The sequence below is a fragment of the Sus scrofa genome, chromosome 9, assembly GCF_000003025.6.
Source record: "Sus scrofa isolate TJ Tabasco breed Duroc chromosome 9, Sscrofa11.1, whole genome shotgun sequence".
NCBI lineage: Eukaryota > Metazoa > Chordata > Mammalia > Artiodactyla > Suidae > Sus > Sus scrofa.
Genome location: NC_010451.4, coordinates 129,675,068 through 129,695,458, shown reverse-complemented (window position 1 = coordinate 129,695,458; position 20,391 = coordinate 129,675,068). Strand labels below are relative to the sequence as shown.

The following is a 20,391-nucleotide window of genomic DNA, read 5'->3' as shown; positions in this document are numbered from 1 at the left end:
GCGCTGTGCCTTGAGAGGGCAAGTTCATGGGAGTGGGGGCCAACAGGTGGAAGCAGGAGTGGCTCTGCTCACCTTCACTCCCTGTGGCCCACTTGAGAAATCTGAGTTATCCATCCCCACAACTTTAGGCTCTGTGGTTCCCAGGGGTGGGGGTGTTTTTATTAAGGTCACAGTAAGAATCTCATTTACCTTTCAGTTTCGCTGCCACCTGGTCACTTGAGGATCCTTCAACCTAGAGACAAGCAGACGAGGAAGGGAGCCACGGTACTGGTTGGGGTACTTGACTCTGATCAGGAGGAAGAGGTCAGGCTGTGACAGTGGGGGCAGGAGAGAAGATGGCTGGTGCCCAGCTGATCCATTTTGACAGCAAATAGGCAAGGGCAACGGTCATGGTCTGAGGCGGGCACGTTAACAGAGGACTCGGATCCTCCAGGAATGAGGGTCTGGATTATTCCATCAAGGAAGCCACCAAGACTTAGGTCCCACCTGAGGGCAGATGTGCTGCTCTTAAGGGAAAGTAGCCAGTGGATAGCAGATGATGGAGACAGGGCCTCTCCGTCGTGGTCTCAAGACCAGCTACAGCTGCGGGAACTAGAGTTGGTCCCACGACCTTAGTCTTGAAAACCTTCCCAAAGAGGCCCAGGATCCTGGAGGAGCTATGCTCAGACTGCATAACCTTACTGGACACACGAAATGTATCTGAATGGCTCAAGCAGTGGACTTCAGTGTTTGGCACGGGACACCCAGACACACACACACACCCAGACACACACATGCACACACACGATGAACCAAGACACCTATTTCCCCAGCAATTGTAAGTTGGCTCCTGGTGGTTCACAGCTGATGTCCTCTCTGGGACTTGCCCTCAGAAAGAGGCTACCTCACCAAAGATACACCCGTGTCCCCGGGAAGCCCCCAGCTAGTGCCAAGAGCTGCCGCAGGAACCAGCTTATGCTGAAATCCTCCAGGTCACCCAGGACCAGAAAGTACAACATTCCTGGAATTACCTGCCTCGATTCAGAACAACTCTGAAGGGCCACCTCCACTCTAGAGCTCCCTGTGAGGTTAGCGAAGCCTCTGTTAAACCTGCATCTCAATTCCACTCTCCCCCTTTGTCCAATCTTGCCTCCCTTGGTCCTTTGCAGGATGTTATTTCTGAGGGTACACCCCACTACACCACACATGTTCACGCAAATCTCTGTTTCAGCATCTGTTCCCTAGAGAACCCCGGATGAACAAGTCAGGAAACAAGTGTTAGAGATCCAGGCAAACATACAGCATGTAGACACCAGAGGACAGGATCTAGGCCTGGTTCTGGGCAGCTAGACATTGGTGCCATCCATCCGCAGAAACAGGTCATCCTTGCCCCTGCTCCGGACCAGAGACAGCCTTGGAATGGGGTGGGGGGCTGACCTCCTTATACAACAATCACATGGGTTATCCAGAGATTCCTGGTCATGTCCTGGGTACCCAGGAATAGCCAATAATGTCAGGCAGGTTCCCAAGGAATCCAGAGGTGGCTGGATTTCCCCAAAGCAGAAGACTCCTGTGATTAGTCTCTTGGGAGCTTCAGAGACAGCCCTAAAGGAGCATCAGAGATGGGCTTGTAGTCAGACTCGCAGAGGTTTCAGTAAAGCAGGTCCCTCCCCTCTCAGGGAGCCTCCCAACAAGCACAGCTGTGTGTCCTCACAGGTGTGTCACACACGCCCGCCCAGGTTCTATGATGCTGTGCCAGGAGCTCCTGCACTCTGAGCCTGCAGGGCAGCTGGGCAGGGCAGCCAGGGTGCCCCCTCCAGCAGAAATCAGCCTCTTCCTCATTAGATTCTCCTAATGCAGCAACATCTGATGCTGCTTCCCTTATGAAAAACTGGGCAGCTGTCCGAGGGGAAGAATGAGAAGCCAGGTGAGTCCTAGAAAGATCTTGTTTTGATGTTTGCCAACTTATGCTACCTTGTAGAGGCCATATTAGAAGAGATCAATGTGTGAATTCTCTGGATTTTATTTAGATTCCCCGAATAATTCTCCATAGAGCTGTATTGTTTCTCTATTCTGAGGCCATTAAATTGGCCATCAGATCTTACTATAAAGAAATATTTGGGAGTTCCTGTCGTGGCGTGGTGGAAATGAATCTGACTAGCATTCATGAGGCTGCAGGTTCAATCCCTGGCCTTGCTCTGTGGGCTAAGGATCCAGCATTGCCATGAGCTGTGGTGTAGGTCGCAGACATGGCTCGGATCCTGCATTGCTGTGGCCGTGCTGTAGGCCGGCAGCCACAGCTCTGATTCAACCCCTACCCTGGGAACCTCCATATGCTGTGGGTGTGGTCCTAAAAAGATCAGGAAAAAAAAAAAAAAAAAAAGGAAAAAGAAAAGAAAAAGAAAAATTCACCTAAAAGGTGTTACCTGGTGTTACCAATTATCCTTGAACAGAAGTACTGGGTGAGTTTGGAGCTGGTCCTCACACAGGCAGGCACCCTTCCTGGGCTGAAGGGCTGCCTCAATATTGCTCAAGAAATGAGAAAACATCTTCTTCTCTCCTGTGCGATTTGCCTTTGAAGGTGTCACCAGCACACTTTTGAATCTTCCCAGGCAGCCTTCTTCCCTCCTACCCCCCTTGATGGTACCATATGCTTTCATCTTAGAAAGAAATGCCTTTTTTTTTTTCTTTCCCTTTATGGGCTGCAGGGCAGAGTTAGTATGTCTATCCAGAGAGTGAGATTCAAGCAGACTGTAGGGGAGAGGCATTATCTCTGGCAGGAAGCTGTGCTTCCTGAGCTTGTGGTCCACCTGGGCCCTCCAACATGGCCTTGGGCAGGCCACTTGACCTGGGCCTCAGAGGAATTGTCATTAACACAGAGCTGCTGGTGGCTTAGAGTGAGCTGCTCTGACACCCAAAGAATAAAGACTCCTTGTAATTACCAAGAGCTGCTGCTGAGACAGGCTCACACGGAAGGAACTTCCTGGCTCACCTCGGAATAGGAAGTTTCTCAATTCTTGGTGTGAAAGAAGTTTTCTTTGGTGCTTGAGTCAGAAGCACATGCAGGCAGCGTTCCACGGGTTCCTCCAGTCTCATGAGCAGTGGCTCTGAGAGCCAACCGGGGACTCTTCCAGACTGTCGTCTCCAAACCAGGGCCGACTGTTTGTCTTCTTGCTGCTGCTGGTAGGCTGAGCAGGGAGCGGGACGCTGCAGGGCCTTTTGTGTTTGTCTCCTCTTGTTGTTTATGATAACTTTACATCGTCTTTCCCGGCGTACTGAACTCAGACGGATCAGGGCAAGGTCTCTTTGCTTCTACTTTTCTCCTTTATAACAGCAGACAGATTCTCCTGAGACTGGAAACATTTGTTTTCTCAGCCCACTAACTCCAACTACAGTACATTTCCTCCTTATCATCACTATTTAGTCTGTAATTATTCCAGTCTACTAACTCCCACAGAGGTTGGGGAGAGCCGTGGCTAAACTGCATAAATCACTGATTTGGGGCCCTTCATTGTCATTAATAAACTCAGGACATGGGAGTCCCTAGAGGTCCAGCTCCTCCAATTTGATGAACGTTTAGGTTTACAATCCAGGGACGGAAAGGGAAGCTGTTGGCAAGGACCTTGCCATGAAGATCAGAAGTTTCATTTAAATCCATTGTGATTGCAGGTTCTCTTTATTCTCTTGCTGTAACATGGCTAATGAGAAGCTAATTTGGCTAAGTTATGAGAATGGCCTCTGAAACAATGAAGGAATGAAATTCGAATCAGGCACAAACCACCTCTTCCCAAAGCTCTGGGTCACCGCATCTCAAGTTACCCTGATGTTTGGCTCTACAAGGAACTGAAGGGACTCATTCTAAAAGACAGCTGCTAGAACAGGCCATCCCCCAAATATCTTTATTTAACCTCACATGTGAAAGCTATGTTTCACTGAACGGCCAGCGAATATCGGCGGTGGATGGTGGCAGCACAGGGGACAACCTTTAGAGTTTGTCCCCTGTCTCAGTTAGAAACCACATTGGCATGCAGGCTTACATTAATTTACAAGACTGACTCAGCCATGTCTGATTAGATGTGCCCATGCAGAGGCACCAGAAAGGAGCGGCCATGCTGCTCCATCGTCAGCTTCGTCATCAGCCAGTCAACACACAAAAGGCATTCAAGCCCTGGATACACAGAAAACAAAGTCGAGAGCTGCCCGACATCATGGATGCTATAGAACTCTTTATCCTGAAGAGAGCTATGCATTTTTCTCACGTACCTGAAGTGAACTTATCGGCTGAAGACGTAGTTGTTATGGATACTAGGAGGTCACACTCCAGCGGCAGAGGCCTAGGCTGTTGCTTGGCTTTGAGTTGGTGGTCCACTGGGGGAAGACGGTAGCCTAGGGAGTCCCTGCAGGGCTCTGTAGAAGCCACTTACGTCTGCTCTTTAGATGTGCCCCTCTCTCACCAGCCCTTGAGGATGGCACAGATGGCAAACCGGGAAGGCTCACGGAACCCCAACACCGGGCCCAATGGTTCCACATAAGGAAAAAGAGTTTAAAATCTCTTGGATTAGAGTAGGTTACACACCACTCAGGAAGCTCCATCCTCTCTACTTCAGGAAAAATTCCCTTAAGGCTTTAGATAGATTTTTTTTGAACATATTCAAAACCCAAGAAGAGCTGTCCCAGTACGAGGAACTCATTAACACAGAAATTAGCATAAGCGAAGCTTGTCATTAAGAGAAGAGACTTTGAGAGAGGAGGAAAGCAAATGAAGAAATGAAGAAAAGGGGGTAGATAACTAAACAGTTCAGGTCAGAGGTCGATTTTATTTCCCATCCTGTACTCGTTCTAAACCACGATTTTTACACATTTGGGTCCATCGATAAGAACTGGTTAAAAAACTAAGGGAGAGCAGAGCCTTAAATAAATAGTCAAGCTAATAGAGACCCAGGGACAGATCCTTCTCTCAAATGCACAGCTTGCCGCTCCACATATAGTATCTTGAAAAATCTTTACTGCCTTCAAAGATACAGCCCTTGGCACCGAGCACCATGCCTCCAAGTTTAGAATGTGGACCTCCGTATTTATGTTCCCCAGATGGTGGAATTTATAAATGCACCATGGGGTGCTATTGAAATTAATAATTTAATTCATTTCCGTGATTGTGCCGTGATTGCTAGTCATTATGGCAGTGGCAGTTAGCAGAGCCTCTCAGTTCTGGGATGGAGCTGAAGGGTAATCTCAGGGAGAATAATTCCTCTGTCATCCTCTTTCAAATGCAGTCAATCCCTCCTGAATGGGGAATAGCCAAAAGTTTCTGGAATGAAAATGAAGGCAGCATCAACCTCGTTAGATGAAAATGGGCTGCAGTTTATGTGATTTCAAAAGTTTGAAAGCAAAGCCTCTAAGGGACAGTGAAATGATCTGTGATGGTTGAGCTTGGAGAAGGAACAGATAAGAAAGAGACCCAAGCACTGTCTCCAAACACACAAATCTCTCCCTCCATGTCTGTGGACAATCTACATCCAAATAATTGAGAATTAACGGCACTTTCACTTTCTATTCCCACTTGCCCGCTTATCAAGGGACTATATTGGCAGCTGGACTCAGTGACTTTTGAAGTCCCTTCCAGAGATTCTCAGAGATTCCCGGAGTCAATGACAGGGTTGAGGGAATAGCAGAGTAACGACTGTTTCCTCAAGGGAAGTCCTCGCCTCCCTCAGCCTAATGATCTGGAAGCCGAAACATGCAAGAGGGACCATTACTGGGCACCAGCACACGTAAGTTTGGCCAATGTGAGTGAGCCCACTGGAATTGTGAACCCAGGAGGCTGTGTGTAACTGCCTTGGATTTATAGAAGGCCTCTTCTTCTTTGAGATGCCTGAACCCTTTTCTGTATTTCCCTCACCACCCTCAAAGTTTCTGCGAATCGCAGACGTAAGGTCTGACCTCTTCCTGTCACTCTCACGCAGCTGTGACTGCGGCTGCTGTTGGTGACATTTCACAGGTCATTACCTACTCCTGAAAATGCTCTCCAGTGACTGAGCAAGAGTGTGTACAAGACAGGTCCTTGGACTGAAAGGCAAGTGAGTGAGGTTCCAATTCAACACTTGCCCGAACGTGCTGTGTAAACTTGGGCACATCTTGAGTTGCCCTTGTTCTCGGCTTTAACGGGTGCCATGGTGGAAGGGGAGTGGGTTTGGAGGTTAAAGCATGGGTTTAAATACCACACCTACATTTTATAAGTTATGCGATTTGGGATGAGTTCCCTCATTCTCTTAGTCTCAAGTTCTTCATTTCTAGCATGAGGAGAGCATGTCCCCATGTAGAGAGCAATGGGAGCTTCAGATGAGCTCGTACACATAACACGCTTGGCCAGATCCCCAGTACCAACTGAGCATCCGAATATGTTATGTGCTTCACTTTTCTACAGATTGGGTGTTATAGGCCGAATGCTTATATTCTCCCCCAATTCATGTGTTTGAAACCTAATGCCCAATAAGTTTGATGGGATCAGGAGGTGGGGCCTTTTGGGAGGTGATTGGGTCGGGGTGGGCGGGTGGAGCCCTCATGGATGGAGTTAGTGCCCTTATAAAAGAGGCTCCAGGGGCCTCCCTGGCTCCTTCTACCCTCCAAGAACACATGGCAAACTCAGCTGTCTGCAACCTGGAAGAAGGCCCTCCCCAGAACGTGGCCCCTCTGTCCTTAGATTTCCAGCCTCCAGAACTTTGAGCAGTACGTTTCGGCTGTTTGTAAGCCACCTGGTCTGTGGTATTTGGTTATGGCAAAATAAAACAGTGGGGTTTCATTTCCCCCTTGTCAAGTTGTTTTAAGGATCCAGGGAGAACACTGCAAAATACTGTGCGTTTGTAGTCACATGGGATTAGAAGAAACAGAATAGAAATGAATTAATACTATTGTTGTCTTACACTCCAATAGCCAAAGAAAACTACCTAGTGTTTTCAAAGTATTTTAAAAACATGTTTAAAGAAGGAAACCGACATGAATTGTTTTTAAAAGAAGCCATTTGGGGGGTAGAGAGAAGAAATCAAACTCTAAGCTGAGACGATGTGGCAGGATGATGGGCATGACTTCGATTTACACCTATATCCTGGGTCATCAGCGAAGTGAGTTCCCATCCACACTAAATGTGTCAGACCGGAAAGATCAGTCCAAGGATCATTTCAGTGGATCTTTAGTGATTCACACTCCTTGGAGACTTTGTGAAGACGAGTAGTGGCTAAGGGTCTTTGTTACAGCCTCCTGCGATAAGCGCATAAGAACACCACGGCCCCTCTCTACTTCACTAAGACCACTCTTTCCAAACTCTGGTGCAGGGAGCGCCTTTCCACAGAATGCTCCTAGCGCTCTGGAGGCCAGTGTGTTTAGGAAAATCCTTACCCCTGTCTCAGACATTCATAGCTCACATCTATAAAGTTTCTGAGAGGTCTTGCAGACGTAAGGACATTTGTTAACAGAATTCCCCAAAGTAAGTGGACCCTAAGACTTTTCCCCTTACCTCTACAAGGTCACAATTCATAGCTTTGGAAACACAAACCCAAGAAGAGATCTGTTTCCCCCCGCCCCCACCATGGACCCTCTTGGGTACTGGGACCATAAGTAGCATGCCACAGAGCAAGGCTGGTGGGAAGCAAGAGCTTCAGGGCCTTTGCTAGACAATTGTGCATATTCCCCCATCAGTGTTGTGGAACCAGGATGTCCCTTTCAGGGGCAGAGATCATTGATATCCATCTCCACGCAGCATACACATACCACCACGTGGCCACTGCAGAGGGTCTTGGGCAAGGGAGGCTTAAGCAGCCCCGCCTGGTGTCAGAGCGCATTTCATTCTCAGATTGAGACGAAGGGGATGTGGAGAGGAAGAAAACAGAAGCGCTGCCCTCATTCCAGAATCATACAGCAAATGCACTAAAAATTCAACCCACACCCCTGCTCTCCCTCCCCTGCTCAAGACTGCTTCAGATCAAAACAGCAGCTAAACTTGCCATTGAGAGAAATCTGGCATCTTCATGGTGGTTATACAATTTTTTCAATTCACTTTCATGAACATGACTCTAGCGTAAAGAGCAAAAGCTTAAATTGAGTAGTAAAAAGTATTCCAGACACATGTTTCACAACCTTTTCCCCCAGCACGCTGTGCGTGTGCATGCACGCCAACACACACACACAATCACACACACACACACACACACACTCTCTTCTATTTATTTCCCTCCACTGTTCAGATTCCCTGGCATCATCCTTTCCTCCCAGTGATGATCTACTCCATTGTCTTCTTGCCACACAATTCAATTCAAGACAATTGTTTCTTATCCACTGTGTGCCAGGCACTGACTTGGAGTCATCCGTTCTCGGGGTCATCTTGGAGCCAAGTCATCTTGGATTCTGCCCTCTCATGCACACTGTTTAACTGATCACAAAGCCCCATCGATTCTACCTCTGAAATACCACCCCAACGTTACCCCGTCTACTTCCTGACCATGCTCCCAAGGTCCTCCTTCTGGTCCTCGTCTCCCACCCAGAAAAAAATGCAGCCACCTGACGTGTCTTCCTTCCTCCAACATCCATCCATTTCCACGCTAGCGCCGCCAAAGATCCGATGATGAACTAGTGATGCAAAGACCTTCAATGGCTCTGCAGTATCTACAGCAGCAGGAGGGGCCCTTCACAGTCTGGCCCCTCATGAGCTTTCCAATTCCAGGTTTCCAGGGTTCCTGCCTTCTTGCTTTCCTCCATCATTCCTCCCCTAGCAACAACTGAACCTTATTCATTATTCTTATTATATATAGACTGCTAGGTCTGGCACAAGGCAGGTATTCAGCAAATTTGCATCCAAGGCTAAGTGGCATAGATGTATGAATGGATAGATGGACAAGTAAATGTGCTGCTATAAAAAGTTACCACAAATTTAGTGGTTTAAAACAACTCAAGGTTAGGGAGTTCCTGCCATAGCACAGTGGGTTAAGAATTCAACTGCAGTGTCTTGGAATGCATGGAGGTAAGGATTCAATCCCTGGCCCAGTGCAAGGGGTTAAAGTATCTGATGTTGCCACAGCTATGGCATAGGTCACAGCTGCAGCTCAGATTCCATCCCTGGCCTGGGAACTTCATATGCTGCAAGTGCAGCCTTAAAAAAAAAAAAAAACCAACAAACACCCTCAAGGTTATTATAATAAAGTTTTAGAAGTCACAAGTCCTGGGTCAACAGGACTGCATTCCTTTTGGAGGCTCCAGGGAAGGGCCTGTTTGCTTGTCCCCTCCAGCTTCTAGAGGACACCTGAATTCCTTGACTCGTGCCCCCCACCCCCATTTTCACATCACTCTAAAGTCTGCTTCCATGGTCCCATATCCTTCTTCTCTCTCTTCTTGGACCTTGACATTCCTGCCTCCTTCTTACGTGGTTGCAAAAGGAGGCCATCTGGATAATCCATAATAATCCTACCATCTTAAGAGCTGTATGACTCCACCACACATGCAAACTTCCTTTTGCCATGTCAGGTAACAAAGTCATCAGTTTTGGAGATTAGGATGTGGCTGTCTTGGGCTAGGGGGCATTGTTCAGCCTTCCACAGTGAATCAATAGTTTTGTTTTCTTTTTTCTTTTCTTTTTTTTTAAATGAGGAGTATCATGGTAATATAAGTTGCCAGGGAAAAAATATAAAAAGGCGAGTATAAAGTCTGCCTAGAAAGACAAGGCAATGGTGCCTGAGCTGAGTTTGAAGAACACACAGGACTTCCTCCTCTATGTGGAGGAAACAGCATAACCAAAAGCATAGGCGTGGGGACAGAGGCCCGCTGGCTGACGGGACAGAGCACAGGTTTAAGTGGAGGGACAGTGGAAAGGAGAAGGGCCTGGCAGGGAGGATTTTACATGCCCGGCCAAGGGGTTTGGAGTTTAATCTGAAGCAAGAATAGCCCTGCTTGCTTCCCCCTTTTGCAACCTATTAAATGGGGGAAGCAAGCAGGGCTATGACACGATATATGCTAGAACAGCACTGTCCAATACAACTTCTGCGGTGATGGATATGCTCCCTATCTACACTGTTCAATGGGCCACCACTGGCCACACGGGCTTCGGAGCACTTTAAATGGAGCCAGGGTACCTGGGGACCCGAACTTTAAATGTATTTAATTCTAATTAATAGCTAGATGTGGCGAGTGGCTACCGTCTTGGACAACGCCGTTCTGGGAGGATCACCAGGACAGGGGATTGAAGGCAATTCGTAGGTGTGACAGACTAAAGGCTGAGAGCTGGAAGGCATCTGTCCAGGTGAAAAGGGAGCACACCTGAACTAAAACCTAGGCAGCAGTGACGACGGTTGGTGGAGAGATGAGCAAGGGTTGTTGTGCTCGGAGTGTTTGCTTGATTGAACTTAGGTGTAGGCAAGTCTAGGACGAATCTCCATTTCTTACTTGGGTGGCTGGATGGTGCGATTCATCACACAAAAGGAACAGAATTGAAAAGTTAAGACGATAATTGTAATGTGTTAACAGACTACTTTAAAGGTACCTATTAAATGGGGGCATTCTAAAATAAATGTCTGGAGCTCATGAGGGGAAGATCTAAGCTGAGGATATAGGTTTGGAAATCAATCATCAGCACATAGATGAGGGCGGGACCCCTGGATGTGGACGGCTTTGCCCAGGAGGAGTTCGTAGCCTAGAAAAGCAGAAGGCACAGGGCAGGGCAGAGCCTCAAGGAACAACAGCATTTAAAGGACCAGCAAAGGCTGCGAAGAATGCATCCACGTGCTATGGGGAGAACTGGGAGAGAGAAGGGTTGTGGACCCCAAAGGCAGAAATCAAGAAGGCAATGATGAATTTTTCTTATAGAGGTCCAAGGCAATAATGACTGAAAGGCTGCCATGGGATCTGGGACAGGGGAGTTAGCAAGAGCAGTTTCAGCCAGGGGTGTGGGGGTTGAGCGGCAGTGGAAGTGAGTGGATTCATGGGGACTGGTGAGGAGCAGAGCAGGGGCACCGCTGTAGACCCTATGTGTCAACTCTTGTCTCAGTGAGCCTGGCTCAGAGAAAGAGAGGAGACCAGAGGACAAAGGGGAACGCAAAGGCAAAAGATGGGTGAGACCTGCCCCTGTTTACGATGTACTTGCAGAAGGAAAAGAGACGAAAAATACTGAAGAGAAGAAAGAGGGATGGATAATGCTGCCAGCTGTCCAAACCAAGCAGGCTATGCTTTCGTTTTCCATATGATAAAGGCAAAAAAAATCCCCACAGATGTATAGATTCCATTTTAAAAGTCCCATTTGAAAACATAAGTATATGTGCACAAGCAGTAGCGTCTAGTGTAAAATGAAAGGTATACATGGATTGTTATCACTATGCTTTCCCTGTCAGGCCATTTTTGGTCCACAAATTTAATTAAAGAGCATCTGGTATTTCTGTCAAAACCTCTGACACAACAGGGAATGACGGACGGAGCAAGGTCTCTGAATCGCAGAGAATTAGACCTTTGCCATTTGCTGAGCCAAGGCCAGAATGACCTTTTTTCCAGAAGCATCAGAGGACACTTTGGGGGAGCAAAGTTACAAGAGTGTAAGATCAGGCCCACGTTGCCCCTCCGGGTCCCCACTCCTCCACAGCCACTGCCCTACACAGACACATGCATGCGCACACACAAGCACACGCACACTCTTACACACACACACGTGCACAGGCACAGCCTACTTTACAGACCATTAGGCGTCTTAATCTATTCTGGCTACACAATACCATAGAGGGGGTGGTTATAGATAATAGAAATTTTTTAGAGTTCTGAAGACTAGAAGTCCAAGGTCAAGGCACTGGCAGATTTAGTGTCTGGTGAGGGCTGATTCCCTGATTCAGGGATGGGCATCTTTTTACTCTGTCCTCACATGGCAGAAGGATCTCGCTGAAGCCTCCTTTGCAAGGACAGGAATCCCACTGCTGAGGGCACTGCATTAGCCTGGGCTTTTGACACTCGAGCTTGGGGATGGAGGGGGGGACAGAAACATTCCGTCGATGGCAATGGGATGGCACAGCTCAGACCTGCCTGTCTCCACCCTCGCTCTGATCGTCGGCACAGGCTTAGAGGTGTCTCTAAGAAGTGGCCTCAGGCAGAGTCGGGGGAGCTGAAAGGGAGAAGAGAAGGGTCAGGGAGAACGAGAAGGTGGAAATACGGAGGCGCCTGCAGGAGGGGGTGTGAACATAACACGCACGGCACCCGAGGGCACCCAGACGTTTCGGTACCCATCAGAGATATGGGCCTGACACACAGAGAGTCGGGCTGAGTAACACGGCAGGAGTGACTAAGGCCAGCGCCTTGTCTCTGCGGGAGAGGAGGAGAAAGGGGAGGGGAGCGGGGGCAGAAGGGGAGGAGGACGAGGCTGCAGAAAAGGCCCCTGCGACTCTGTTCTGCCACTCCCTGAATTTGTCCCATATCCCCGTGTCATCAGCGCACAGTCCCTGTCAAAAGCTGGGGTTGAACATCTGTTCAGTGCTACCAGGACTCTGGTGGAAGATGTCTTTCTCTTTACTGGCAACTCCCATCTATTCCTCAATGCCTGCTAGTTGACCCCAAAGGGGAAGACAGGATTTGCCAAGGGCACAGCCAACATGTATTCCTGTGTCCCCAAGGGAGGAAGAACCTTCTAAACAGCTCAGAGCTTGTTCGACCCAAAGCTAAACAGCAAAAGAGGAAAAGAAGACACATCCAGCTGCAAGAGAAATTTCAAGTTACCGATCATTTTCAGGCACCGAAAATGTGGCTCAGTGATGCTACATGATTTGCCCAAAGAAACAAACCAGAGTCCAGGGCTCCCGCCTCCCCACCTCGTTTTCCTTCCACTGAGGCCCTCAGATTCTGTTCCTTGGGGGCATCATGGGGGAGAGTAGATGGAAGCCTAGGCAATGAGCCGGCTCTGCTTCCCCAACCCCTTCAACCACACTCAATCATGATTCTTTTTTGTACCCTCTACACACACCCTACACACACAAGCACTGCTTCTACATAATATTTCATTTGAAGAAATTTCTCTTCCTAAAATGAAGTTAAAAAAAAAACTACTGCCTTGGAGTTTTCGTCATGGCTCAGTGGAAACAAATCCAACGAGGAACCATGAGGTTGCAGGTTCGATCCCTGGCCTCACTCAGTGGGTTGAGGATCCAGCGTTGCCGTGAGCTGTGGTGTATGTTGAAGACGCGGCTTGGATCCCCAGTTGCTGTTGCTGTGGTGTAGGCTGGCAGCTACAGCTCCGATTGGACCCCTAGCCTGGGAACATCCATATGCCGTGGGTACGGCCCTAAAAAGACAAAAAGGCAAAAAAAAAGAAAAACTATCGCCTTATACCATCGTGACATTTATGTTTTACATACAAGAAGCCAGGTCCTGCTCTGAAGACACATCGTTAAACACAGAAGGCTTTTCTCAAGATGAATATGGTATGGAACTGATGGGGGCTACTGCACAGTGAGAGTGGGTGGAAAAAGGGTTAGTGCACGAAAATTCCCGTGCAGCAGGTGGATCTTTCGTGGACAGTGTATGACAGTGATTCCCAAACTATTCTGTACACTGGAATCACCTGGAGAGCAAAGATCTCAGGCTCCACACCAGAGTTGCTGATTCAAAAAGGGGGTGGGGGGTGGGAGGGGGGTGGAGACCAAGAATTTTCTCTCTCTCTCTTTTTTTTAGGGCCCCACCCGTGGCATATGGAGGTTCCCAGGCTAGGGGTCTAATTGGATCGGCAGCCGCCAGCCTACACCACAGGCGGAGCAATGCCAGATCCGAGCTGCGTCTTCCATCTACACCACAGCTCACAGCAACGCTGTATCCTTAACCCACCTGAGCAAGGCCAGGGATCAAACCTGCCACCTCATGGTTCCTAGTCAGATTTGTTTCCACTGCGCCACAATGGGAACTCCAAGAATTTTCATTTCTAATAAGTTCCTAGATGCTGCTCATGCTGCTGGTCTGAGGACCACCCTTTGAGAACCGCTGGTGTAGAGTGGAAACTGCGGAAGAAGGGGAGCTTCCACAGGAAGGGCTCGGGATGCTCCCGGCTGAACTTTTGGTAGAAAGCAAGAATTCCTTTCCGAGGCAGTGTTATTCAATGGGTGAAACTAATATCTGGGGTTTAAAGACACGGAGAAAAGCTTCCGTTACAATGTTGAATAAAAAGAGAATATGATTTCAATGAGAAAAGATAATAGGAAAGAAACTGCAAGGTGCTAAGTCTTTTCTCTGCTGCATAAAGCAGACGTTATTTGATCTCTAGACATTGTGTGGATAGGGTAGTTGGTGGCTGGAGTGGAAATAAATGCTTATATCTATATGTGTATCAGAGCGACTCATCCATTTAAAAACCATAAACAGGGGGGTTGGGGATGGAAATAAATTTCTATTTATATGCATATGAGTGTCATACACCCTCATGCCTTCCACAAATATTTGTGAATCCCTACCAGATGCCAGGCACTGTGCCAGGCACTAGGAAAAAGACCCGTGTTCATTGCTCGCAGTCCTGCGAAAGAAACAGGAAGTGAGATAAGAGCTAAGAAAAGTATATGGAAAATTCTATGGAGGAGGAACCATCTGGTTTGACAGATTCTGAGTTCCATTTAGGACAATTTAGGGTCTATGGCATGGCCAGTGAGAGAGATCAAGTAGAGCGTGGGACAAAGTCAAAGTTGTGAGGGAAACCTGAGCTGGAGGTGTAGCCCAGAGTCTCTACCTAGTTAAGGGTGTAAAGAATTTCTCCATGAACACGGGAGTGAAGCAAGAGGAAAAGAACACCCTCCAGAAGGGGAGCCAGTGAAAACGGAGGGGCTGACCTTGGCTAATGGAAAGGTCGTAAAGATAACACGTAACATTAAGGACGTAGTAATACTTCTATTTCAATAATGATTTATTTGCTTGGAATAAGATTTCTTTAGTAATTTAGTCAATCTACCCTGTAGGAGAGACAAAATGTGCCGAATTATTCATAACATGTCATTCGTCCTGGTTAGAATCAAACCTTACTCAGTGTCTTCTTTAAGTGAACAAAGTTTTTTGTGGTTTTGTTTGCTTGTGGTTTTTTGTTGTTGTTTTGTTTGTTTTTTATTTGTGCTTTTTAGGGCTGCACGTGTGGCATGCGGAAGTTCCCAGGCTAGAGACTGAATCGAGCTGCAGCTGCCAGCCTACACCACAACACCACAGCCACAGAAACACCAGATCCTTAACCCACCGAGCGAGGCCAGGGATCCAACCTGCGTCCTCATGGATCCTAGTCAGGTTCATTACCCCTGGGCCACGACGGGAACTCCTAAGTGAGCAAAGTTTAGTCCTCAGAAACATAAACTCTAAAGCCCTAATTAATAATTTTTGTAATAATTTTCCTTTATGGCCATTGGCTTTCAGTCATTTAGTCATGTATACACATAGTACGGGTCATGTGCAAAAAACTAGTCTTCTTCCTCAGTCTAGGGGGCTAGCAGATTTGTGATGAAATCTCACATACCTACACACATAGCACACGTACACACACACACATTCTTTTCCTCTTTTCCTTATTCATTTCTCTTTGTGTTTTTACGGTACAACTGCAGCACGTAGCTTTCAAAAGTTTAAGTAAAAACCATTACTCCATCTGTGGGTTAGTATTCAATTCAATATCCACTTAACGAGCACTTTTGTTCATGTTGATACAATAGCTGGTTAGGCTATTACTCTGCACGTGCTGAACTTACTGAGCCGTAAGTAGTCTTTTTGACAAAAGAAAGTTGGCTTTCTAAATATTTACGTATATAAAGGTACACATGTATGTAAAATGTGTGGATGATGTTTTTGTTATTTCGCTATAATATATATACGATGTGGGGTGTATATTACACATGTGTAACATTGTATACAGATGTATTTAAGACTTTCAGGGTTTGGGAGTGAACCCTCTGACTACAAAGAAACAGCACAGAAAACTGTCCAAGGTGATGGAACTGCTCTCTATGGGGCTTGTAGGAGTGTTTACACAGTTCTGCACATGTCAAAAAGATAAAATTCTCTACTCCCGAATTTACTGTATGTAAATTTAAAAATAAGGAACAAATTAAAAATGCTGACTCTACAAGAGCTGCTACCTCAAAGGATACTGGTTAAATTCAACTTGTCACTTTGCGATCAACCCACTTAAACACACGTAGCCACGCAGTCACTTCTGTTTACCAAGCTTGCGCACAAAGTCATTTACTTGCCTGTAATCTTACTCCAGGAAAGTCTGGTTGACTTTCCCAGGATACAGTGGAAGGGGGCCTGTTCAACCCTTTTTGGCCTGCAGTGCCTCAAATTTCTACTTGTTCGTTAAGAGCATCCTCCAGAGACAGATGTATTACGGCGCTTTGAGAACGATATTCACACCCACTGCTGAAGAGTGAAAAGAGATCCCTCAAGGTTCAGCTCTGGGAAACAACCGAGCGGCTAAATGTGTTACTTAGGAATGAACTCGGAGCAGGTACTTGGAAAGAAGCGAATAAAAATAGTGACACCCACCTTCCAGGGAACAGAGGTATTAAGCCCTCGCCCAAGCCTTCCGTCCCTGCTTCTGGGCACTCTCTGGACTTCAAGTACACATCTCTTTATCCGCTCTAGGACCTCATGGCCATCACCTGCCCGTGGTGAACGTGAGTGTTCACCGAACAGCGTGCTGATGCATTTTTTCCTGCCATTGTATGTACCATGTTTTCTAATTCTTTTGCTCTATTCAGCATTTGACCCCAACGATAGGGGATTATGGTATTAACTCCCTACCCAGCACACATTCTTCACCGACTCTCACTAAATACTGTAAGCCTGCTGCAGAGAGGAATAAAAGTGAAAGCATACCGTCTGGTCTTAAGCTGAGCACACAGAGGGTCGTGATCCAATTGGAAGGGAAGCAGAATTTTTAAAAAGAAAGAGGTTTGACCAAATTTTAATCCTTGTCATTTTCATTTCTCTTACCCTGTGGATTTGGGTGATTTTATTTACACTGTCAGCTTGAGCCTAGGGATTGGAAATCAGGCTTTTATGGAGATTATTAAAAGTACATAGAGTACACTAAAGGTTGGGCTAACTGATATATGCTGCTAAAAATATGAATGTGAATGCCCTGGTATTAGATGCCACTGGCGTACATTTCATCCTCCTTAGAAGGTTATTCTTGGGAGCCGGACCTGCTGCAATGGTAATGAGATGCAGGCTGTCAGGTTATTTCTAATAGGCAGCAAATGACCACGGATGGAGACGAATTAGCATTACTCAGAGAGAAGGTAGCTCTTTACACCATTAATTCCAATGCAAAGTAATTCCACCATCCTTCTCCTGAAAGAGAGAGCACTGTAACACGGGGGGGGGGGGGGGGGGCAGGGTTAAAGCTTCAAGGATTTATCGATGGGTTAGATGGGCTGCAATGTCATCCAAGTCTCCAGCTGGGTTCTGTTTGACCTGAGCTTCTCTAGTGACTAGAGTCTTGACTAGTGTCTTGGTTAGGTCATGTCCCATAGGCCTAGATGACAAAGATAAAGCGCTAGACCTCAGCCACAGGCTTTAAGATCTCAGCAGATGAAAATGGAATGGTTTTCCCGATCTCAAAATACCAGGAGTGTTCACATGTCGAGGAAGCAGGTTGAGAACTTTTACTGAATATTTGTCACTCGAAGCCTTCTTTTGGTACCGTGTCTTTCTGTTAGAGTCCAGAGCAAACTTTTTTTTTCTAATCCTACAGCCCAAATTTCTAAACTCTGTATCTATTTTTGCCAGCAAACTCATGGATTCTTTCTTGAGTCATCTTTTTCTTGTAATACATATACCTATATTAGCCAAAAGCATTGCTAAGATTCTGTTTTCTAACCAACTGCTCTAAAGACAAAAACTGTGATGGGATGACCTCCTAATTAAAGCAGGCAATAGTTGTACCAAATGAATTGTCACTGAATAACCTGAATTTCCATCTTTCCAGGTCCTGGTATTAGTTTCTTTTCAGTCTGTTGCTGAATTCCTAAACCAATGATACATATGCAGGTTCATGTAACAGTCAGAGAATATGACTTGATTATGACAATAACCCACCTTTGGCACCAATTTCTGTGTCAGAGCAAATACATACCAGTCGCGGTAACATGACCTCAGCGATCTCACATATACGTTTGTTTCTCCCTCGTGTCACTGTCCAAGGCAAGTCTGGCAGCTCTCCTGCGAGGCTGGTTACTCTGGAACCCAAACTCCTTCCATTTTGTGATGTTGGGATTGTATCAGTGGCATCTAAACTCACTGCGGAAGGGGAAGCAAAAGTCAGAATATTGTTGCAGACGAATTTTTGTTTTTTCTGTGCCCTCAGCCTGTGGAAGCTCCTGGCCAGAGGATTGATCCTGCACCACAGCAGTGACCTGAGCCACTGCAGCCTTAACCCACTGTGCCACAAGGGAACTCCTATTTAAGATGCTTTTCAGGGGAAGACCTTAAGTGGCTTATGGCCTTCAGAACCAGTCACATGACCCCAACCCAACCAGGAGGAAGAGAAATGCCCCTGTGTGCTCAGGAACAGGAAATGGGCCTGGGACACGGCCAGCTCTCTACCCCGCGTCACCAGGTATCATTCACTCGACTCCTCACCCACGGCTGGCCAGGCTCAGAAGAGATGATCTTTCTTCACTCAGTCACCGACTAGATTACCGAACAACAATGCTGTTTTGTTTTTATATTACAAATGTGGGATCAAAGCACTTGCAGAGTCCCAAGCACCTCCTAAGGGTTTGCTGTATTTCCAGAGGGGGGCCGATATGGGCCCAGTTAGAACAGATCCAAGTAATCACAAAACACGGGCACAGAGAGGAACAGACGAAAATCCAGAAATGTCTAGCTTTTGCAGGATTTGATGAGGTGGGTGGTATATGGCGTGTTTGGTGCTTTTCCAGGGTGATTAATCCCTGTCTTTCTATTTCCCTTCTCCTCGGAGGTCCTCTTTTTCTGCTCCTCCACACTCGATACCACAGAGACCGGCCAAGCGCCCACAACAGCGGCTTGGCACGTAGGCGCCCAATGAATATTTGTTAAAGGGATTCAGCAACGTTCTGAGCAAGTTCTGTTTGCAGGAGGCAGCTTCTCGTGATCTCCAAATCAAGCAAGGTGAGTAGAAGGTCACCTCCTGAAAACAAGACGGCAGCTCAACTCTTAAAGTGAGTTGAGATGAACCCAGAGGGAAGGAAATGAGTAGAAGCTTCTAATGATGAAATAGAGGGAGCGGCAAAGGCAGGCAGCCCAAGAAAGTCCTGCCTTTGGACGTTTCAGGGCAGGTGGTGGCACTTTCTGGTCTCAGCACAACTGGACCCTACGTTCGGCGCTTTGACGGGGGGCTCTTCAGCAAAGCACCTTCCTCCCCAGCACCATCCCTAAACCCCACTGATGAGTGGAATGCCAGCAGATAACCAAGGCGAGATAATCTCCAAAGCAAACCCAACAGGTATTGTTTTTTTAAGGTTAAAGTGACATAATCTCCCTTTTCCTTTAAATCATGATTCTTTAGGGTTCCCATCCATCAAATAATGTTTCTTCATATTTAAATGATGCGTAAATACCTGCTGGAAAAAGGAAGTCACTGCTCAACATTTACCATCAAATGAGTGTTTTCTGAGTGCTTAATACAACGATAGATAAGCTTGCAAGCTAAGCTTTGAGAAAAGGGACTTCTCAACTTCAAAATCTCCCTTTCTGTAAGCAAGGCAATGCATTGAGAGATGATATGGAATTTTATAGGTATAGGAATTTAGACCATGACATAAGAGGCATTTTCACTTGCCTGGAGGGAAAGCTGAAAGTTGCTAGGAGGAGGAAGAAATGGAAAAATCAAGGAAGAAGGAAACCAGCCACTTACGAATGTCCCTCACCCCCTGCACTACCCACACTAGGAAGTCCCCAGAGCAATGGGACCTGTTTCTTGCTCTCCTGTGAATACACCAAGAGAATTTCCACCCCAACCTCCTCCTCCACCCAGAAGCCTGCGTTTGTGTTAAGGCCTTGGCATCATGGCACCATTGCCAGGTAGGTTAGCTGGGCTGGTCTAACTGTTTAGGTGCCCTGAAGTAGAGCTTCTGGCTGCCCAAGGCCTGCACTTGGTACACATGGAATCCAGAAGTTTCCATGTACACCTATGGGAGGACAGAGTGGTACTGAGAGGCCAGAGGATGTGCAGGGGCCTGGAGTTGGAACCAGATGGCCACAGGAGGCAAGGACACCACTTCTGGAAGCAAACGGCTAGGACAATGGGCAGAATTAAACACAGACCCCCAAAGACCAGAGGAAGATGCCATTTCTCTAGGGCCACCAGCCCAAGGGACCCAGGGAATGCATCAGACGCATCCTATGGCAAAGACCAGCCAGGAATCAGAGATAACAAGCCAACCCAAGGTCCCCTTC

General features: G+C 47.1%; 1 protein-coding gene across 35 annotated transcripts in view; it reads right to left on the bottom strand.

Moving 5' to 3' along the window:
* LOC106507881 overlaps window positions 1-20,391 on the bottom strand; it is a 193,601-nt gene that overhangs the window by 77,686 nt on the left and 95,524 nt on the right. For all 35 annotated transcript variants that reach the window (XR_002335979.1, XR_002336009.1, XR_002335977.1 and 32 more), the window contains one exon: window positions 18,086-18,249. Coding sequence is in view for 1 of the 35 variants with exons in the window: in XM_021063830.1 (XP_020919489.1) it covers window positions 18,086-18,249 (164 nt within the window). In the remaining 34 variants the exon portion in view is untranslated. The remainder of the gene's footprint in view (window positions 1-18,085; window positions 18,250-20,391) is intronic.